We start from the raw sequence: 19,531 nt of genomic DNA on the forward strand, positions 1-19,531 counted from the left end.
TTTAATATTCCTGATATCCTGGCTTCACATAAACCACCGCAACAAGACACAGGAGCTGGGAAGCCACCAGGCAATGGTGACTCTCAGGGCGCTACTCTGCCCTCCTAACGGGATATACCACACGCAAAGACGAATGCTGAGCCTCCTCACGGCAGCCCGATGTGGGATATACCACACGCAAAGACGGCAGCCCGATGTGGGATATACCACACGCAAAGACGGCAGCCCGATGTGGGATATACCACACGCAAAGACGAATGCTGCCCGTCCTCACGGCAGCCCGATGTGGGATATACCACACGCAAAGACGAATGCTGCCGCTCCTCACGGCAGCCCGATGTGGGATATACCACACGCAAAGACGGCAGCCCGATGTGGGATATACCACACGCAAAGACGGCAGCCCGATGTGGGATATACCACACGCAAAGACGAATGCTGAGCCTCCTCACGGCAGCCCGATGTGGGATATACCACACGCAAAGACGGCAGCCCGATGTGGGATATACCACAGCAAAAACGAATGCTGAGCCTCCTCACGGCAGCCCGATGTGAGCGCACCGCGGGGATAAACCAGCCCGGTACCGCACGGCTCCTCTTTCCCGCCTCTTCCCCGCTGCTCACCGCGCATGCGCCACTCTCCACACACACACGCACCGTGGCGCGCGAGGCGATGACGCCACGCGTCTCCCGTGTGCGCTCACATCCGGTAGGTGAGGTCAGGGCGGTGTCCGCCATTTTGGGTGGCGGGGCTGGGCGCGGAGTGGGGCACCGGCGGCCCGCGGGCGGCGGTGGGGGGGGTGCCCCATGGCCGGGCAGTTCGACTCCGAGGACCGGGCGAGCTGGTACTGGGGGCGGCTGAGCAGGGCCGAGGCGGTGACGCTGCTGCAGGGGCAGCGCCACGGGACCTTCCTGGTGCGCGACTCCGGCACCATCCCCGGTGACTTCGTGCTCTCGGTGTCCGAAAGCTCCCGCGTCTCGCACTACATCGTCAACAGCCTGGGGCCGGCGGGAGGCCGGCGGGCCGGCGGAGAGGGCCCCGGGGCCCCGGGTGAGTGACCCCCACCGAGGGCTGGCGGTGCCCCGGTGTGCGGCGGTGCGAGTTGCGGAGCTCTTTGTGGTGGAATGAAGTGGAGGTGTGCTGCTGGGGCTCCTGACCCAGCTGAGCCGGCTGCCTGCACCTGCCTGCCGGGCACCTCCTGCTGAGGTGTTCGCTGGAGCTGAGCGCTTGTTGCAGCCGTCCTGAATGGGTTCTACAGCCGTAGAGCTCAGCCGTTCTTTCGCTTTCATAGAGCGGTTACTTACAGTCCATAGATCTTGGGTCGCTTCAGCTAGGGTACGGTTCGGTGGAGGTGTCACCTAAATGCCTGGATTCTGACTAGTTTTGTATTAGCAGGGAGTGAGGCTAAACTTCAAGTAATGAGTCAAAGTATTAAGTAGTGGGAACTCTTAAGGAATATAAGTCCGATGTGAAGTTAAGAGGGGGAGTTCCCCCCTGTGTCTTAAAAGGGAATGTTTGATGTTATTCCTCAACCTAACATCTGACAACGATGTGTTTAAGTGTAGTGCTTATAGAGCAGAAGATACTGATTGTGCCAGAGGGAGAGCTACTATGAGAAGCAGGATTTCTACACGTACAAGTGCAAGTGAATGAACAAGAGTCCCCAGCACCGTCCTCGGCTGTGTGAGAATGTGTAATACAAAGGCAGTGGCGTGACTGAAGTTATAGTGGAACTGCTCAAGTTTGGGTATTAACGCTTGCAGAATGATGTGGGTGTGTTGCTAGCATCTCAGAGAGGAACCAGCACATGATTGGGGAGTGCAGTAAACCTGTGTAACAAGAGATCTGCTGAGCTACTTTGGCAGCGTGTGAATTGTTCTTTCCGGTGTAGCTCTGGTTGGAATAAGAGACCCTGTATTGGGAAGATGCAACAGTACTTGTTGTGGGAAGGATTCTTCAGCCTCTGCACAAGCTGTAGTTAAGAAGGAGATAATCTAAGCCAAACAAAACCGTTGGCAATAGGTCTGCATGTTTATGCGGTAATTTCCTCTGCCGAGGGGAACATTTCCTATTGGCAAATTTGGGAAAGCCCGAAATCATCGTGTTTGTCCCAGGAACTTGTGACAGAGTGCACCCAAGGCACGAAAAGCTCCACAAGGTAGAAATTAAAGGTGGCTGAATTCACTTGGAAGTGGAAGTCATTACTGCTGCGGGTAGTAAAATGGTTTGCCACAAGATGTGGTGGAGTGTTCACGGGTTTGTGTCTGAGAGGACAGAGGTTTATGTATTGTTGTTGCCATGCATGACTGGTGTTACACAGAGCAGAATAAGTTACCAGGGTGGCTTGTTCTGGAATCCAGCCCAAGAGGATTTTAAAGACAGTAGTGATGACCAACACTGGAGGATGTGCGTCTGTCACTTCTGGGCAGTTGTTTTCCATCTCTGGAAAACCGGTGTTTTCCATGTTCCTGGGGTATCACCTTAGTACCATACCCATCCTCACTTTTAATTGTGTTACATTCTTAAGATCAGCAATGCTTGTGGCATTCCACAGGCTGGTTTATGCTAAAGGTGTTAAAACGTTTTGGTGGTGGTTTTAAAAATCCCTAAAAATACCCCTTAGCTAATTCTCTTCTGGTTTAGATGTTTACCCATTTTAGAAGAGTGGCTGCTATTGGAGCCGTGTAAGCTATTGGCACAATAGGCTTAATAGATGTTAAACAGTGTAATTATGCTTTAGTTGGTCTCTTTTGATTTCCCCTGGATGTGCTGAGGACAGGTGATGCATCACTCCTGCACCACAGATAGTGCAGTGCTGAGATTTTAGTAGCTCCAAATAAAGGACGTGTCCATGCATTGCTCTCTTTTCACACTCAAACCAAAGAAGGTTTTGGGGTGTCTGTATATTAAATTAAACTTCAAGCATAATTAAGATTTTCTTCCAGGAGAATCTTTACTGTGTTAATTGTATAGTTAATGGTAGAGGTTTTTTAGCAATTGGTTCTCACTGGGAAAGCTGAATATGTCAGATCAGGTTTTTTAGGTTGGTTTTCGTTTGTCTCAGTATGTGTGTGTGCAGTTCATGACTGCTTTAGCACTGCTCTGTGCAGAATGAATGAGATGAGAAGCTTTGGCTTCCCTAATGTAAAAGGAAGCCAAAAATCCCTGTGATGCTTTCATCCATTTCCAGAGTATAAAATAAACTTGGTAAGTTTTTCTTAATTCACCTTTTGCTTGGCATGCTGCAGTTTGTAACTTCTCACAGGTGATTTTTCAGCATGAGGAATAAAGAATTTAACAGAACTTCTCAAAACAGCTGCGTCTTCCTGAGATGTTTTTAAGGTCATTCAAAGAAAACAGGATAAATCACTGGATTATGGGAAAGCAAAACACTGTTTCCAATAGAAATTAACAACTGAATCAGAGCTGGCTATCATTTGTGCTGAAATATCACAGTAGCAAACAGGACAAAGTACTCCATGCAGGCATTAGTATGGCCACGGACAATAGAGGAAACATTGAAATGCATCATATGTTTGCAATTTGACATGCGAGTCCAGGGGAAAAATGTATGATATGCACTAAACCAAAATGCCTAAAATATCTACAGAAAGATATGATTTCTGGTGAAAGTACAATGTAATAAAGCCAGAAACCTTGTAGTGTTGTAAAATTTGTCTCTAAAGCAGGAAATTATGACAGATACAATGTAGAAGGTGGTGTTTTCAGTAAGTTTGCGTGGTAAGAACATGCTGTTTGACTTGCATTTCTAAATCACTTCCATTGTGACTGTACTTCCTGGAATCATATATTTACATAATGATATCCATACTCAGCTCTGTAGGCAGTGTCTTTAGATATGTGTGAGCAGAATAATCTAATTCTGATACTTGGGAGGTTTTGAGGGTTGTTTTTTGCTATTTGCTGTTATTTGTGGGGGGTTAATTTTATTTTTTATATTAAGTTCTTAAAATGTGAACTGTTGGAAGCTTGGAAAGTGTATACATAGGCATCTACTTTAATCCTCTGATTATCTGCAGAAATGACAATATAACTCCTGTAAGAACATTCTCCTGCTGTGCTTAGAGCTCTTCTCAGGAACAGAGAATGGGGTTTTACTGGTTGTATAGGGTGTTCATGGGTACTTACTTGTTTTAGTCAGGCTTGAGTAGGGAGGTGCTTGAGAACAGGGAAGAAGGTGTCCCTATAGGGGTGGGGAAACACACAGGCTGGAATGTGATGCCTTCAAGCAGGGCTCCCAAATGCTCCAGGAGGAAACTGGCTTACATCACTGAGATGTCTTGCTTTGAAATGAGAGCCTCCTGTCTCAGTACCCAGCAAGATAAGAACAGCTTTTCTTGCCCAAACATACTTTATAAGTTGGGGAAAAGGGTGCAGTCTTATAGACTAGATCTAGATACAGAAATGAAAGTTTGTTTCTGGGAGGTCTTCCCTGCACTGAAGAGGAAAGCTTGCCGAAGTTTAGGAATAAAGAGTAAACTGCCCCATGGTACTAACACAACCGGAGTGAAGAGAGAAATATAAAACCCTGAGATGTCTGAGAAAGTGAGATGTTAACTCTGTGGTTACACCTGCCCACACTCTCAGAATATGAATGTTAGGTGGTTTATACCTCTGCTTCCCCAGTATCTGTCCACTATTTAAAACATACATAAGCAGTCTTTTCCAGACTGACATGAAGCCAAGACAGGGTGAAAGTGTTTTGTCAGGAAGGAATGTGCATCATAAACAGAGAACTGACAGCGTCCAGATTTGAAACTTTCATTCTGGGACACTTTGGATTTTAACTCTTTCCTGACCTTCCTGAGAGCAGAGGTTTCAGTGCCTCTTCTGACATGCTGGAATGGGTGGAATTGGGTTAAGTCACAGTGCTGGTGGAACTAGGATGGAATGAGTAAGAAAGGTGATACTCAGCCCTTTGTGCTTCTCATTTAAAGGAGTCATCTTACGAGCTGAGTGGTAGAAAGAAGCTGAGGTGCAAGCTGTGAATAGCTGTTCTTCCTTTGGATGTGCAGAGCTGGGAGAAAGGAGAGTTATTCCTCCTACTCTACTGGTTGTCCAGCTTTAACAGGAAGTGACTAAAGTTCCTCCAGTAGCCAGGCTTACCTTTACATGCCTTCTGTTCTTCCTGAGAGTCCTCAGAAGATGCAATGTGCTGCTCAATACTTGTGCCTTCAGGAGTACCAGAATCATGAAGGGAAACAGCTCTGGCTCTCCAAAACCCATTTCCTTTTCTGCTGTAACCTTTTCTTGTGGTACATCTTGCCTTAATTTTTCCATTGGTCTACAGGTATGAGAAGTGTTGCAGCTCAAACAAGAAGCTGAAGAATTCCTCTGAGCCTGAAATCTGTTAATCTTTGCATTTCATTAATGACAAACTTGGAAGCCCATAGTGAATAGAATTATTTCCTCACTACACAAGTGAGCATCATTCAGCTCATTTCCTTGTAGCCAAACAAGAGTATACACAAAAGACTTAAGCAGATGGGAAGCTTACCACTTGCTTGGTAAGGTGTAGTCGTGTTTTATTTCCAACCTGTGTTTTCTTTTCCTAACTGTGAGTTTCAACCATTTTTGTCCTTTTATGCCTGTTTTAGCTGAATTTAGAAGCCGCCTATTTAAATTCTCCAGGCAGTGACCAGGTTGCTGCCTTTATATTCCCTGATTTGGATTAAACTTGTAGATTTTTTTTGTTGTGAAGAGGTTTGTTTGGAAGATCTCTGTTATCTCACTCCTGTCCAGTTGTGTGAAATGTCTTTTAGAATGTGATTTTTCCGGGATACAGTACACTGATCTCGGTCACTCATTCCGTACACATAAACTTCAGTGGATTTTCCTCTTGGAGTCCAACTTCAGATTTATTCATGTACATTTGGCAGCTATTTCAGGCAGTTATGCATTAATTCAAGAGGGTGAACCTGCTAAAGAGAAAAAGGAGGGAGGAGAGAAAGACATCCCAAAAGCCCCTTGTTCATCATAGTGATGACTTTGGTGCTGACAAGGCTGATGAATGTTACTGAATTGCTCATTTCCTGTGAGTTTTATAGAGACTTCTGTGTGTACTTTGCTGGTGGCTGAAGATCTCAGCCTTCTGAGTCAGTTTGTAGCAGGTTTTACAGAGGTGAATTAGAGTTTCAGGCTGTAGATTTCTGTCACGTGTAAGTTCTGTGTCCACAAAATTACCTGAGATTCAGTCTTCTCCTTATAAGAAGACTCCTTCCGGACTTGCGGGCCTCCTAAAGTTCCCTTGACTTCTTCTTTTGACATAAGTGTCTACACAAGCCTTGAGCCTTAAAGTTTGTCTTCTAAAATAGCAACAGATGTATGCTAATGTTTGTCACCAAGTTTGTTCTGAAACTTGATGTCTGTACCACTTGTTACAAAGCACAGTTTCCTGCTTCCGATACCAGCGGAAGCACAGCGTTCCCAGATCATATTATATGCTTATGTAGTGCACATAAGCTGTAGTGAAGCAGTGTCAGGATGCTGCCTGTCCAGCCAGAAATCACCTCCTGTGAGACCACAGAGCTAAGAACTGCCTCTGAGGTGAAATTCCAGAGTTCTTGCTAAATCTGGAGCTGTAAGTTACATCCCATCAACCAAACTTGAGGGGGAGTTTGCATCTTTTCAGCATGACACTCTGGGAGAATAAGGTGGAATCTTCCTTCTCTTTCTACACTGGGTTCATATTTCTTACTGATACTTCCATTGACTTCCTTATCTCTTGTGATGCCAGTTTGTGTTTTGTGTTTTTTATTTTTTGAGGGAATTGCTTCTGGGTTTTGGCTCATTGCATTTGTGCTCATTTCTTTTGCAAGGCTTTCAGGGCAGTTAATGCATGCAAATGGGCATTTTCCAATGACTTAGTTCTGCTGCTTTGAATTCCCTGGAACCAACTTCACTAATGTGCATGTTCCTTCAGGATACTTCAAAACTTATTTATCGGGTGTATGTCTATGTTGGTCGTATTGAATTTGCCCCTTTCTCTGTTAGAACCCCTTTTTAGTCTCTTGCACTGTTGGCTTTCCATGCTGACAATGCTACTTTGAAGGGGGTTTTGGATCAGTGACAGCTTGAAGAATTCTGCTAGCTTTGTACTCGAGAGCTCAGTCTCGGAACTGTTAGATATTCCCTGCAGAGAACCAGACTTGCAAAGTAAGCATCTCTTTCTTCCTAAGAGTTACTCATTAAAGCATCAATCTTTCTCCTCTGCGCTACCCTCCCCCAGCCTTCCACAATCCTTCCCATAACTGATTACAGTTTATAGGGCTTGTGGAAATAGAACATCATGTGTATGGTTTTTCCCCAGCCAAGGCTGAAGAACACAAAACAGGGAAAAAAGTGCAGCACACAGATTGAAAACTAATGGATATCTGCACTTTGATACTTCTAATGACTTGAATGCGAACATCGTCTGTATTTTAATGGATTTGAGGTTGAGATTTATAGCTTAGGCTCCGTCTGACAAAGAAACTACAAGACTTGAGATTAAAAGACTAAATTATACCTGTTATAAAAACATACATTGTTGCTTTGCATTGCATCAAATAGACATAATGTTCTTTAATGGTACCTTTTATCAAAAAGAAGCTCATTTGCTTAGTCGAGTAAGTTGTTCACTGCTGTGCAAAGCAGTTTTCCGTGCCTTTAACCCAAGATCCATTACAGCAGGTAAATAACCATTATTGCGACGTGTCCTTTTGAAGTAACTTTCAAAACCCCAAATTCCTTGAAATTGCACCAAATTTCATTTGCTTCCTGATTTATAGTATAAAACAGGAAAAAGGGAATTGTCTGTTGCTGAATGTACAGGCTCCTGAGAAACTCAAATGTACCAAACGTTTATATCTGTTGGGTCCATGTAACATTCAAGGAAATGGGGTATTTTTATCCTCATTTGGGATGTTTGGCAGTGCCAAACAACTTCTTTAACAAAATTTTTACAAATAAAACTCTGTCCTCACAATCGTGATAGTGCTGTCTCCGATTAGAAATACACAGAAGAGCTGAGTAGGGTAAATGTTGATCTAAAGATGACCAAATTCACTATCAAGTGATGTATCTGTAAACAGTTGGGAAGACAATTATGTTTTACTTGGTTTTAACTGTTGTATGCTCTCTTTGACATGTTACCTTCTTCTTTCAGGGTTGAATCCCAGCCGATTTCGAATAGGTGACCAAGAGTTTGATTCTTTGCCATCTTTACTGGAATTCTACAAAATACACTATTTGGACACTACAACCTTGATAGAACCAGTTTCCCGATCCAGGCAGAATAGGGGTGTTATCCTCAGGCAGGAGGAAGCTGAATATGTGCGAGCTCTCTTTGACTTTAATGGAAATGATGAAGAAGATCTTCCATTTAAGAAAGGAGACATACTGAAAATCCGGGATAAACCTGAAGAGCAATGGTGGAATGCAGAAGACAGCGAAGGGAAGAGGGGAATGATACCTGTTCCTTACGTCGAGAAGTATAGACCTTCCTCTGCTTCACTAGCTGCTCCGATTGGAGGTAACCAGGATAGTTCCCACCCACAACCACTGGGTGGGCCGGAGCCAGGGCCCTATGCCCAGCCCTGCATCAACGCTCCGCTCCCTAACCTTCAGAATGGCCCTATTTATGCCCGGGTTATCCAGAAGCGAGTCCCTAATGCCTACGACAAGACAGCCTTGGCTTTGGAGGTACATAATGGGCAAAACTTAGAAAGAAGAGATCTGTTCAAGGGATTTCCCTTTCAATCACGTTCTAGTTTTGTAGGAATAAGAAAGGGAAAAGCATTGTAATACTGGTTTTACATCATGATTAATAAGTTATGGATAAAAGCTTTTTTTTGAATGAATAAGTGACTAAAGTCACTTGTAGACTAGAGTTTGATTGTTGTAGCATGTTCAGGTTACTGTGTCTTTTGTCAAACATCACTAACATAAGTGTTTCCCCATCCATGTTTTCACTTCTGAAGTCTTTATTTTAGGGGGGAGGGAGAGGGAGCCGTTCATAAGTTGTGTGTCTGAACCTGTGTTCACTGTCTCTAGCTTCACCCCAAGCTTTAAAAGGTATGCTGGGTTGTTTCTTAGCTTTCCCCCCCTCTAATCTGTCAGCAGTTCAAAAGCAATCACTGGAAACATTGAGAGTCACTTGAACATTACACAGACTGAGAGGATGATGATCATGCATTGGTTTCTAATTGGTGAAGCAGGATCACATATTATAGTTCATTAGGGAGGTCTCCTGTAAAGCAGTGATTGATGGAATATGATTTGTAATAAAGCAGTGATTGATGGAGTAAGATTTGTAATAAAACAGTGAGTTTCCCTAAGGTTGATTCACTTCCTGATACAATCAGTTACTTGACCATGCCCCTTTTTATTGCTTTCTTCTTAAAAGGAGACTAGATGCTCTATCTCTGCACATCAAATAGCTACCCCCCAAATTATAGTTGAGGAAATTGAGACTTAAGGTATTCTCAGTGGCAGACCTTTCCCTTAGGATGATATGTAAATTGATTCTTTTAATCTGGGTTTTCTTTGAGCTAAAGGCTCTGGAATTTCCTGATACCTAATTGACTTCCTGTTTATATAACATTTTAAGTACTTGGGAAAAAACAGTTTCTGTGCTGAGTCAGAGCATCTCCACTCTCAAATACTTCATTTAATTGTGTGGAGCACAGAAGGCACTTCAGTGATGTGGCAACTGGAGGTCTGTGTCTTTAATACAGAATTGGCACATGCAGCACATTCTACAGACCTGATGATGTACAACCTGGGAGGTGGGAAATACCCTCATTGTAGATAAAATTTGTCTAGGGAAGCAGTGTAAATATACCCTGAGGTACTATTTTATTTGTGAATTGAGATTGACAGGATACAGAGTGTAAATTTGGGGGTTGAGAAGCATGTCTAGAAATTCATGCCAACTCACCAGGTTTTGGGGAATGTGGAGATTTTTGACCTTCAGGCTTTATATAGCCTAAACCACCTTCTTTTTCCCTTTTTCTCACTCTCTCCAGCCAGCCACCTCCTGGAGCCTGGAAATATTCCTGCAATTACCAGATGTTAGATTTTCTTTGAGCTGCGTTATTTGTCAAAACCTTTTGGGTTTCTTTCGGGCTTTTATTTAGCAGTGTACTAGCAGTGTTCTCTTAAGCTTAACTTTACATTTTATTTCACTTAAAGTGGATCCCCACAACACTGCCCAACTCCCAGTTTGGTAGCGTGAAGTGGGATAGAGTGAGAAAATGGATAATCCAGGCCATTGTGAGCAACTTTGAGTGAAAGCAAAATCCTTTCCACACTGAAGAACAGCTTGTGATTGCCACAGCTGAACTTATGTTAGTTCAGTCCTCTCCACTACAGCCCACATGACCTGTCAAGTATGCTGTGCTTTAGTGTCCTGGGTTTGGCTGAGGTAGAGTTAATTTTCTCCCTAGTAAGTGGTGCAGTGCTGTGTTTTGGCTTTAGTCTGAGAATATTGTTGATAACACACCGGTAGTTTAGTTGTTGCTCAGCAGAGCTTAACCTAATCAAGGACTTCTCAGTTTCTTATGCCCTGCCAGAGACAGGACACCTGACCTGAACTAGCCAGAGGGATATTCCATACCATGGAATGTCAGACTCGGTATAGGAACTGGAAGAGAGTTGGCTGGAAGGGGCAGATCAGGCATCAAGGATGCGCTGGGCATTTGTTAGCAGGTGGTGAGCAACCGTGCATCACTTGTTCATTCCTTTCTCTCGTATTATTACTATTATTATTATTTATTATTATTGTTATTTCTCTACCTTTTTATTAGACCAGGGGTCTTTGTAGTTCTTGTTGACTTAAATACTTCACAGTTGACATGTTGAACCTCTTGGTTAGAACGCTATATTCCTGTCTTGCTATAGCTCTAGATTTAAGAAGAGTAATAACAGTGGTGGTTCTTTATTCTGTATGTAATATTGCATTATATAAAGTGTGAGCCATTTGTCACTGCTTCTCATAGGCTTCCCCGGCTTCTTTGCAGCTTTTATCATTTCAAATCACAATGTTACCAAGTTGCTTTCAATGTCTGTACAGGACAAACAGCAATACACACTTCACTCTCTGCAAGTTTCTCTTCATCTTGTTTATCGAAGTACTGTTTCTTGTTGTCTCCTTTTTCCCCATTTCCTTTCACTTCATTGTGCTCCTTCTCTGTTTAGAGATCTCTTCTTAGATAGCTTAGTAGAAAGCATTATGTGACTCTTATCAGTCCATTTTTGCCCAGACCTCTTTAATAACTATAGAAAGTGGGATTCTTTCCAAATTAAAACTCTTATCATTAAATCTGGCACTGTGAATGGGTGGGGGTGGATCACACTGTTGCTCTTAGGAAAATACATCCTTAATATCAAACATTTTTTGGTCCAGACTGCAAGCAGAATACCTGTCCTCTTGTTTTTAACCTGACTTGGTTTTAAAGAACGAGGTTTTAAGGAAGGAGGGTCACATGTTTTAATAAGGGCTGTGCTGTGTTATGGAAAAAGATTCAGCAGGAGATAACTTTGCTTATATCTGGACCTGTTCAGGGAGTTGTCAGTCTATATTAATTAAAAGATAGGAGGAAATGAGATCAATCCATTGTTTTTCTTTGTAACAGTAGCAGACCTCTGCCATCTTGACCTTGGAATAAAACCACAGCATTTAGAAGTCTTCACATGAACCTTTAGTTTTGCTTTGAAGCATATGGGATATATTTAGTTTTAAAACTTCTAATGAAAACTTGAGACAAATCCGGCCTTTTAGCGGGAGGAACATTATTCCCAAGGTGCTGTGCTTGGTGGGATGATAGACAAATGATACCATAAATCAACCTTAAAAATGAAAAGAATTCAGAGAGAACATCCACTTCTAGTCTAAATGCTTTAAAGCTTTCCTTCCTAGTGGCTTGTAGGTTATATACTTTTCTGTTGGAGGCTGATACATAGATTATATCCAGGTCTGAAGTGATTCACAGTTATCTAGGATAGTGTTCTGGTGATGGTTGTGATTAGGAAAGGGGATTTTCTTCCTTCTAGTATTGTCACAATTAATCTTCCCCTTGTTAAATTATAGCTGATGTATCGGTATGGTCAACTGAGGTTGGTGTAATCCCCCAGTGATTATATGCAGTAGGAAAACTATCCATCCTACTTGATTGAACTCCTCAAGAGCACAACCAAGCGTTCCGTAGTTCACAAAGGCTTCCTTTTGCCTGTAGCAAATAAATAAGAGGATTTTCTTCAAAATATGATTCATTAAAATGTCTCTACTAATGGCTACAAAAGGAAAAACTGGAGTCCCAGGCGTGCCTCTCATTACCAGACAAGTAACCATCAGAGGTATGGGAAGCTTATTTAAATGTCCATGGAGTGGTTTGAATTTATGAGCTGTTAAAAGCTGTTCTGGCAAAAGATTGCAAGTGATTAAAACGCTTAAAATTAATGGATATTTGTAACATCTTAAATTGCTTTCCTTGTCCTTCATTCACTGTCTGGCAAGTGAGAATAGTGAGATTCTCTTTTGGATGAATTTGGAAGGCAGTGATGAGCATCTGTGTAAACTAGTAATTGTATATTCAGTGAATTTCTGGATGAAATGTGGTAATACTAGCTTGTGGCTGTGCCTGGAGAGTTTATTTACAGTATTAGTGAAAGAAAATAGAGTGTATCTGTCCCAAAAGCATTTTCCATCTGTGACCTGGGAAGAGTTCTGAAAACTGCTGTATGTTACTTGTAACTAGGATTACTCATAGAATTCAACAGAGGAGTAGAAATGGGCAGACAGCTTTTCAGTGTTGCACTTAACACCTCTCCAGTGACAGTCTTTACAATGTAAATTGTGCTGTCTTAGGTTGTGTAAGTGCTCCTTAATTAAAGTATCCTTTAAGATTCAACAGTTTTAGGGACTGATTAGACCTAGACTTGCAGCCCTGACCTGAACTACCTGACTGCACAGCCTTGGGAAAGGGACTGCTGTACACTTCTCCACCTTTGTCAGAGGGAGACAATATCTTTAGAACTGGTTATGTGAATATTAGGTTGGAGATGAGATTATGAGATACATTGCTGTGCTTATGTTTAGTGTGGTACATGAGAACTGGACACTTTCAAACTACAGCATATTGTTCCATCAGTCCATAGTAACCATTCTTTTTGTTTTTCTAGCCAAACAATTCAGGTATAAGAGGGAAAGGGCATTAATTGTCTTTACCCATGGTATAGTAATAATCTGTGGCTGGATTATATCTATCTATCTATCCATCCATCTTCCACTTATCCAGATCTTTTCCAATACAACCTGAAAAGCATTTAGTGGGATTTCCAAATTAAGGAGCTGTTTAGCTTGCAGATTACCCCTGCTGACATTCCCTCCCTTCATGAGGTGGTGGATGGAGCACAAGCAGAGTGCAAACGTTTGCCCATTCAGTGCCATGCATTTATTGTGATGGTGCTCTGGCAGGTTGGCACTGGATTACAGGCTCTTCAATTTAGGTAGTGCTCACCTAATCTAGGTACACTGCTTTCTCTCTCTGCTTTCTTCAGGAGTGAATAACATCGGGTGTAGGCTGTAACGTGGTCAAGACTAAAACTACTTTTTGTAGAAGTATATTTGGTCCACTTGGGTTTTATAATTGTAACACATCCTTATTTCCTACCCTGCAGGTCGGTGAGCTGGTAAAGGTCACAAAGATTAACGTGAGTGGTCAGTGGGAAGGAGAGTGTAACGGCAGACGTGGCCACTTTCCATTCACACATGTCCGCTTGCTGGATCAACAGAATCCCGACGAGGACTTCAGCTGAGTGTGGCTCAACAGTTGCGCTTCCAGATGGGAACAATCTCAACTCGTTTTTATTGCAGATGCCATCAAGACTATGTTCCGACAGATGTTGAAAGCGGTATTGCTTGTCTAAGCATTCTGATAACCCGCAAACCCCTGGGACTGAACACCACCATTCCTTAATCAAGGGTCATGTAATTCAGGGTACGACAGTAGATAACTCGTGTGTCAAGTGGCAGAACTAGTACATGATTATAGGTTGTAATGCCTGCTTCTGTCCATGTGCACAGCAGACTGGACCTTGCCAGCAGCAGCAGTTGGAGAAGGCAGTAATGTAGATGTTAAGGTAACATTTATAGCTCTCTCCGGTCCTATTGCTTATGTTGCTTCTTCCTCAGGCAATGAACATCAACCTTAGACAATTCAATATATAGATAGAAATGTCACAAATTTATCCTGGAGCTTTCTCCATATTGTTGTTTTTTTTTCCATCCTGAATCCTCTGTCCTGGAAAGGCTGTGGAGTACTTTGCATGGTCAGTTACCTGTGCGCAGTACAGATCCACATAGAGCCTGTTGAGGACAGCCTTACGATTTATTGATGCTCACCATTTTAATGGTAAATGACAGATCAAATCAACCTTGGAATTCTAGAAGCTTGTGGACACTAGATTGATTCCTTCAGTACTGTTGATGCTTCAAACGTAACAGCTGATTTTAAATTAATTTTTTCTATTAACACACCAGTATCTCTTTATCCACAAATATAAAGCTTATGGAAGTGTGAACATCCATATCAGTGCTGAAACATACGTGCGTAGCACTTTAATGCATAGCTTTAAAGCAGTGTTTGAGTCACTAAATATACTAAAACATTGACACTGCTTTCCAGTAATACTGAATTATATAGGGCCAGTTTAATTTTTCTGGAGTTCTTCAATAACTCCTCTTGTACAATACTCTTACAGTACAGATCAGTGTCAAACATGGTGAACTGACAAACCAAATATTAGTTTTTATTTTAAAGTTACTCTGGGGACTCCTCTGGTTTAATTCCCATCTGTAAAATATTTGATAGTGAATTCACAAGGATTTTATTTTTAATAAACTAATGGAAAATACTTGTGTGCTTCTGGATTGATTCTCAAAAGGCAGAATAGAGTAACTATGGCTTCCTAGCTCGTAATGAGAATCAGTGCATTGAATAGGTGGTATTATGCACTGCTTGGTTTTGGTTTTTAGTCTGTTCTTCTAATTATCTGGTTTTCTCTAACATAAATCAGAATGGATTCAGTAAGTTTTGTAAACTGAAATGAAACACTGAAGTAACTCCCCCTTGCCTGTACCCTGGATTGTTTTCCAAGCACAGCACTCTAGTGACCAAACTTAAGCAAACAGATTTTGTAACTTTGCCTACAGTGTAATTCATACACAACAGTTTTTCTGAATAGTAGCAAACTGAAAATGTTCTTTGGGTTGATAGAAGCCATGTGCTAGAACAGCTCATTGGTTGTGTAAATGCTGCAAGGGCTGGTTCGCATGGCAAAGGCTATTGCTGCAAGGCACCGACCCGGACAACAGAATCCTGGTAACACTTTACCTCAGAACTGTAACATGCTGGAAATCATAATATTTCTGTTCTATTTAAGTACTAGTTGTTTTACTTCAAAACTAATCCATCAGCAAGCCTGACTAACTTTCAGGTAATGGGCACTCATTAATCTGTAGCCTAACACCAGTGTTCATCATGCTTTTCCATCACCAATCTCATAAGCACTACTGAAGATGATGAGAAAACTGACAGTGGTGGCAGAACAGTAACAGAGAATTGCAGTACTACTAGTCCAGCTCGGGGTGCTCTTCTGGTTAGAGCGATCTGCCAGTGATTGTGGGATCTCTTCTAGCTTAGGACAAGATTTACTTTGAGGAAAAGAACTGAGAAACTAACTTTAGGTCCTGTAACACATTGGTTTTGTTAAGGCTAATTTGTATTTTTCCTCTCACCTGGATATTTACTAGGACTATGTGTTTTTTCAATAGCTGCATTCTATATAACAAACTTAATTCCGAGTTTACCAGTTGCTCATTTAGGCTTAGATTGCAAAAGAAACATAATGAACTGTGTGTTCTTACAGTAACACGGTTTGTTCTGAAGTACTTTTTCCAGTTGCAGCTCATGAAAGCCCAGATGTTTGAACCTTTCCAATCACAATTAAGATACCAAAAGAACATTTTTTCACCTGGTTTTATTATGCAAATCTTGCCTTTTTAATACGAAAGATGCAAATTGAATCAAGTAGCAAATACCCTGCAATCTTTGTAGATGTGGTTTTGTCAAGACTGTATAAATGGCGAATATTTGTACACTTGGAAAGATTTAATAAAAGCAACTAGAGGAGTCTTAATAGCTGCTGTTGTACTAGAATCTGAAGTTCTTGTCAAGCAGCTTCTTAGGCAACTGATACGTTAATGCAACTGTTTTTCACCATTCAGTTCTAAGCCGAAATGTGATTTTGTTTCATAGATGATAGAAATGAGTATGTTTGCTTTCAGACGAGATAGACATTTCAGCTTCTCAAAGCTCTTAAAGGAAAATAGGTAGAACCTATGTTCATGAACATGTAGATGAAATCCTTTTGTGGCCTTTGTTTAATCCTCTTCTGTTTGTTCCCTCCCTCCTCCCGGATGTGTGCAAAAAAAAATCATTGCTAAGAATGTTGGTCACAATCTTTTGTCTCTCCTTGGCTGTGGTTTTGGTCTCTTGTGCATAGGCAGGTGTTAGAACTAGAATAATCATTTCTAGAAATACACCGTGAAAGCAGAATGCTCAATTACACTGTGTTCTCCTGGTGCATTTACACATGATATCACACTAAAAAAGTACAACTGGCTGCTATGGTTTTTTAATCTCTCTTTCATTTTGGTAAACCCCAGCCTTTTTACTAATATTTGCCCTGGTTAAATCTTGTTAATCTGTTTGAATTGTATTTGTTAATAATGCAAATATTTCTAATCATCTTAAAACACTTCATTTTTTTTGTGTTAATGGTTTTGGAGAAGGATTCTAACCAAACCAGTTTGAAGACAAATATGAACATGTGCCATTGTATTATAACACTATCCACTTTCTTGACAGTTAAAGTCTTTTTTTATTTTTTTTGTAGCATGTAATGTATATGTTCATAGTACGTGAAGTAAATAAAAGTATAGCCAAAACTTTGACTTGGTGTCATTCTCAATCAGCTCTCATTGGGACACTTGTATTGAAAATAGAGCAGTGAGTATGGCGTTTTGAATTGGCCATACTCATATGAAAACAACATAGATGTTAAGTCAAGCCAAGGTAACTAAAGTAACTCATAACTCAGTAAGAAAGCAGAAAAACAGAGGTTTTACAGTCAAGTAAAATCACCAATAAAACCAGGGTGACTTTCTGTAATCAAATGAGTTGCTTGAGTCAGGGGGGTGGGGGAAAAAGCGTATCTCACTGCAAAAGAGGGCTCATGAAGAACAGTAAGATGGGACTTTGTAGCTGTTAGTGTCACTTCTACCTCCACAGGTGTATTGGGAAAGAGTTTGGGGATTCTTTGGATACTGGGTGACAGTTTGGAAAAATAAAAAGCTGTTTAATCATTCCTAGAATTGTCAGTAAAAACATACATTAAGGTATACAAATTGATACCAGAAAGAATCTCGTACAGACGTGTACTAATGGGTCAGGATGACTTCTCTCTGAGGGTGGGATAGCACTATTTCAATGAAAAGCTCCAATGTGCAGTCTGCTGTCAAAGGAGGAAGCACCAAAACTGAGGACCAAAATGTCTATATCCCATGTGGGAGAACATTTGTAACACGAACCTGCATTAGACCTACTTTTGCTATTGTAATCCTTAAAAACTGCAAGGGGACAGCGGCCTCTCAGCCACAAGGATAAGAATCTTGGTGGCAATACTGTATATAAAGCCAGTTTAATTTGGGGTGTACGCCAAAGCACAGCTCCAGCTCCACGCCAGTGGGTTCCTATTAAATTTTCATGGGTAAAAGTGCTGCCTCCAGCTTTGCTCCAGTGTTCATACAACTTGGCTGCAGCAGAGCTGCAACCCAAGAGGGCCTTTTAATGAGATTCCCAGAGATAATTCAGTAGGAAGAGGTTCCATAGACCCTTCCACACTCCCCCTCTGCTGCCTAACCTTGGCGTGGTATAAGTGTCTGTTGCTGCAACACATGGCTCGTGCAGAAACCTATTGCCCCTCCTTTCCCCCTCTTTCCAACAACTGTTTTCAATGCAGCAGTGGTAAAAGTTGAGGGTGCAAGGGACAAGCAGATTGCATCAGCAAATGATGCTGCATTCCCCTGCACTAGACTGTTTATTCCTTGTGATTGCCAAATCCCTGACCAACTTCCAAATACTTGCATGCCATCTGTAACAAGTGCATCCAAATATATTTAAGGTATTTAGACAATAGGTTATCATTTAGCAAGTGTATCAACTTTTGCCAAATAAGCACGCTTAAAGTGGCCTCGTTTATACGTATTGTTGAGGTTTCTACAACTTGAGTAACTGCTGAACATGAGGATCACGGAAAAGTGCACCTAAATTGATGCAAATCTGATTTATATTAGGCACAGTTCCCACATCAAACAGCCTCAGTTGCTGAAAAATAGACTTTTTGTGGTCAAGATTATGAAGTGCAGGGGTGATTTTCTATTTGAGAATGATTTTTAGCATATTGATGCAAATACGTGGTGACTGTATACTGCTGGGGTCTTTTGGGTGCCTACCTGAACTGCTTTTGTAGTAGTACCATGTATTTAATGAAGAATTCTGAGGTAAATATGTATAATGAGTCCAAATTTTAACAAAATCATCATTTTTTGATCATATTTTGACTACATTGAAAATAGCTTTTTTTTCTTGACATCTGCTTTTGACCTTAGTCCAGACACACCAATATCTTTGTTTTTTCTTTGATGGAGTTGTGATTTGAGATTAGGAAAAGAGGGCCAAAATATCCCCTGGAAAGAGACCATTGATTTTGTGGGTTGGCAAACAGTGATAGAAAAAGAATCCCATTATAGTTTTAGACTTATTTGTATGAAACCCATCAGGTTCTGTTCATTTTACACACCCTAAAGCTCTTGTTCACCAGCTGAAATACTGTGTTAAAATGAATGAGGAAACAATAGCCTGTAAAATACATGCTTTAAACGGTGCTTTAGGTCTGTGCCCTCAGTAACCCATCAGGAACCTGCTTCAGTGGGCACAATACAATGGAGTAAATGAAAGGGTACCCGATGCCGTGTCCAAGAGGTGCCAGCGCTGCGCCGCGTTATCAAAGGCTGCCAAGATCTTTGTGCGCTTCCACACCTCGGGAAGGCCGAGTCTTCATCCTGCGCATCCAGAGACACTGGGGAAAGACAGATACAAGACTTCATTCCCAGCGACCCTCAGCAAATCTTTGAAGATGAAATTTATGCTTTATTCTCTTTTGAGTTTCCTCAGACCATTCTGATGTCAGAAATTGAGGCGTTATCTCAATTATTTCAGAGCTTTCTCCGTTTTTTTTTCTTCATAAGTACTCTGTGAACTAGCGAAAAATGCAATTTTAACTTCCAGTCCTCCCAGCCTCTTAAAACTGTGAAATTACCATGTCCCACGTCAGACACAGCACTGGAGGTGATACTTTGCTTGAGTAAACAGCCTGGAGAAACCGCAGCAAGCTGCCAAATCAGCC

The 19,531-nt window shown here is 41.7% G+C and overlaps 1 protein-coding gene across 2 annotated transcripts; it reads left to right on the top strand.

Moving 5' to 3' along the window:
- Positions 1-717: 717 nt before the first annotated feature.
- Positions 718-17,018, top strand: CRK (CRK proto-oncogene, adaptor protein). Of its 2 annotated transcripts, none has more exons than XM_062615791.1 (3): positions 718-1,051; positions 8,169-8,704; positions 13,682-17,018. In XM_062615791.1, exons 1-3 carry the CDS (start codon positions 808-810, stop codon positions 13,817-13,819), a joined length of 918 nt encoding a protein of 305 aa, XP_062471775.1. In that variant the 5' UTR covers positions 718-807; the 3' UTR covers positions 13,820-17,018. The 2 variants fall into 2 exon arrangements, with proteins under 2 accessions (XP_062471775.1, XP_062471776.1); XM_062615792.1 differs by having other exon boundaries at positions 8,169-8,534; positions 13,682-13,821.
- Positions 17,019-19,531: the final 2,513 nt, after the last annotated feature.

The sequence above is a fragment of the Pezoporus occidentalis genome, unplaced genomic scaffold, assembly GCF_034315485.1.
Source record: "Pezoporus occidentalis ecotype Australia unplaced genomic scaffold, CSIRO_AGI_Poc_V1 ctg183, whole genome shotgun sequence".
Lineage (NCBI taxonomy): Eukaryota > Metazoa > Chordata > Aves > Psittaciformes > Psittacidae > Pezoporus > Pezoporus occidentalis.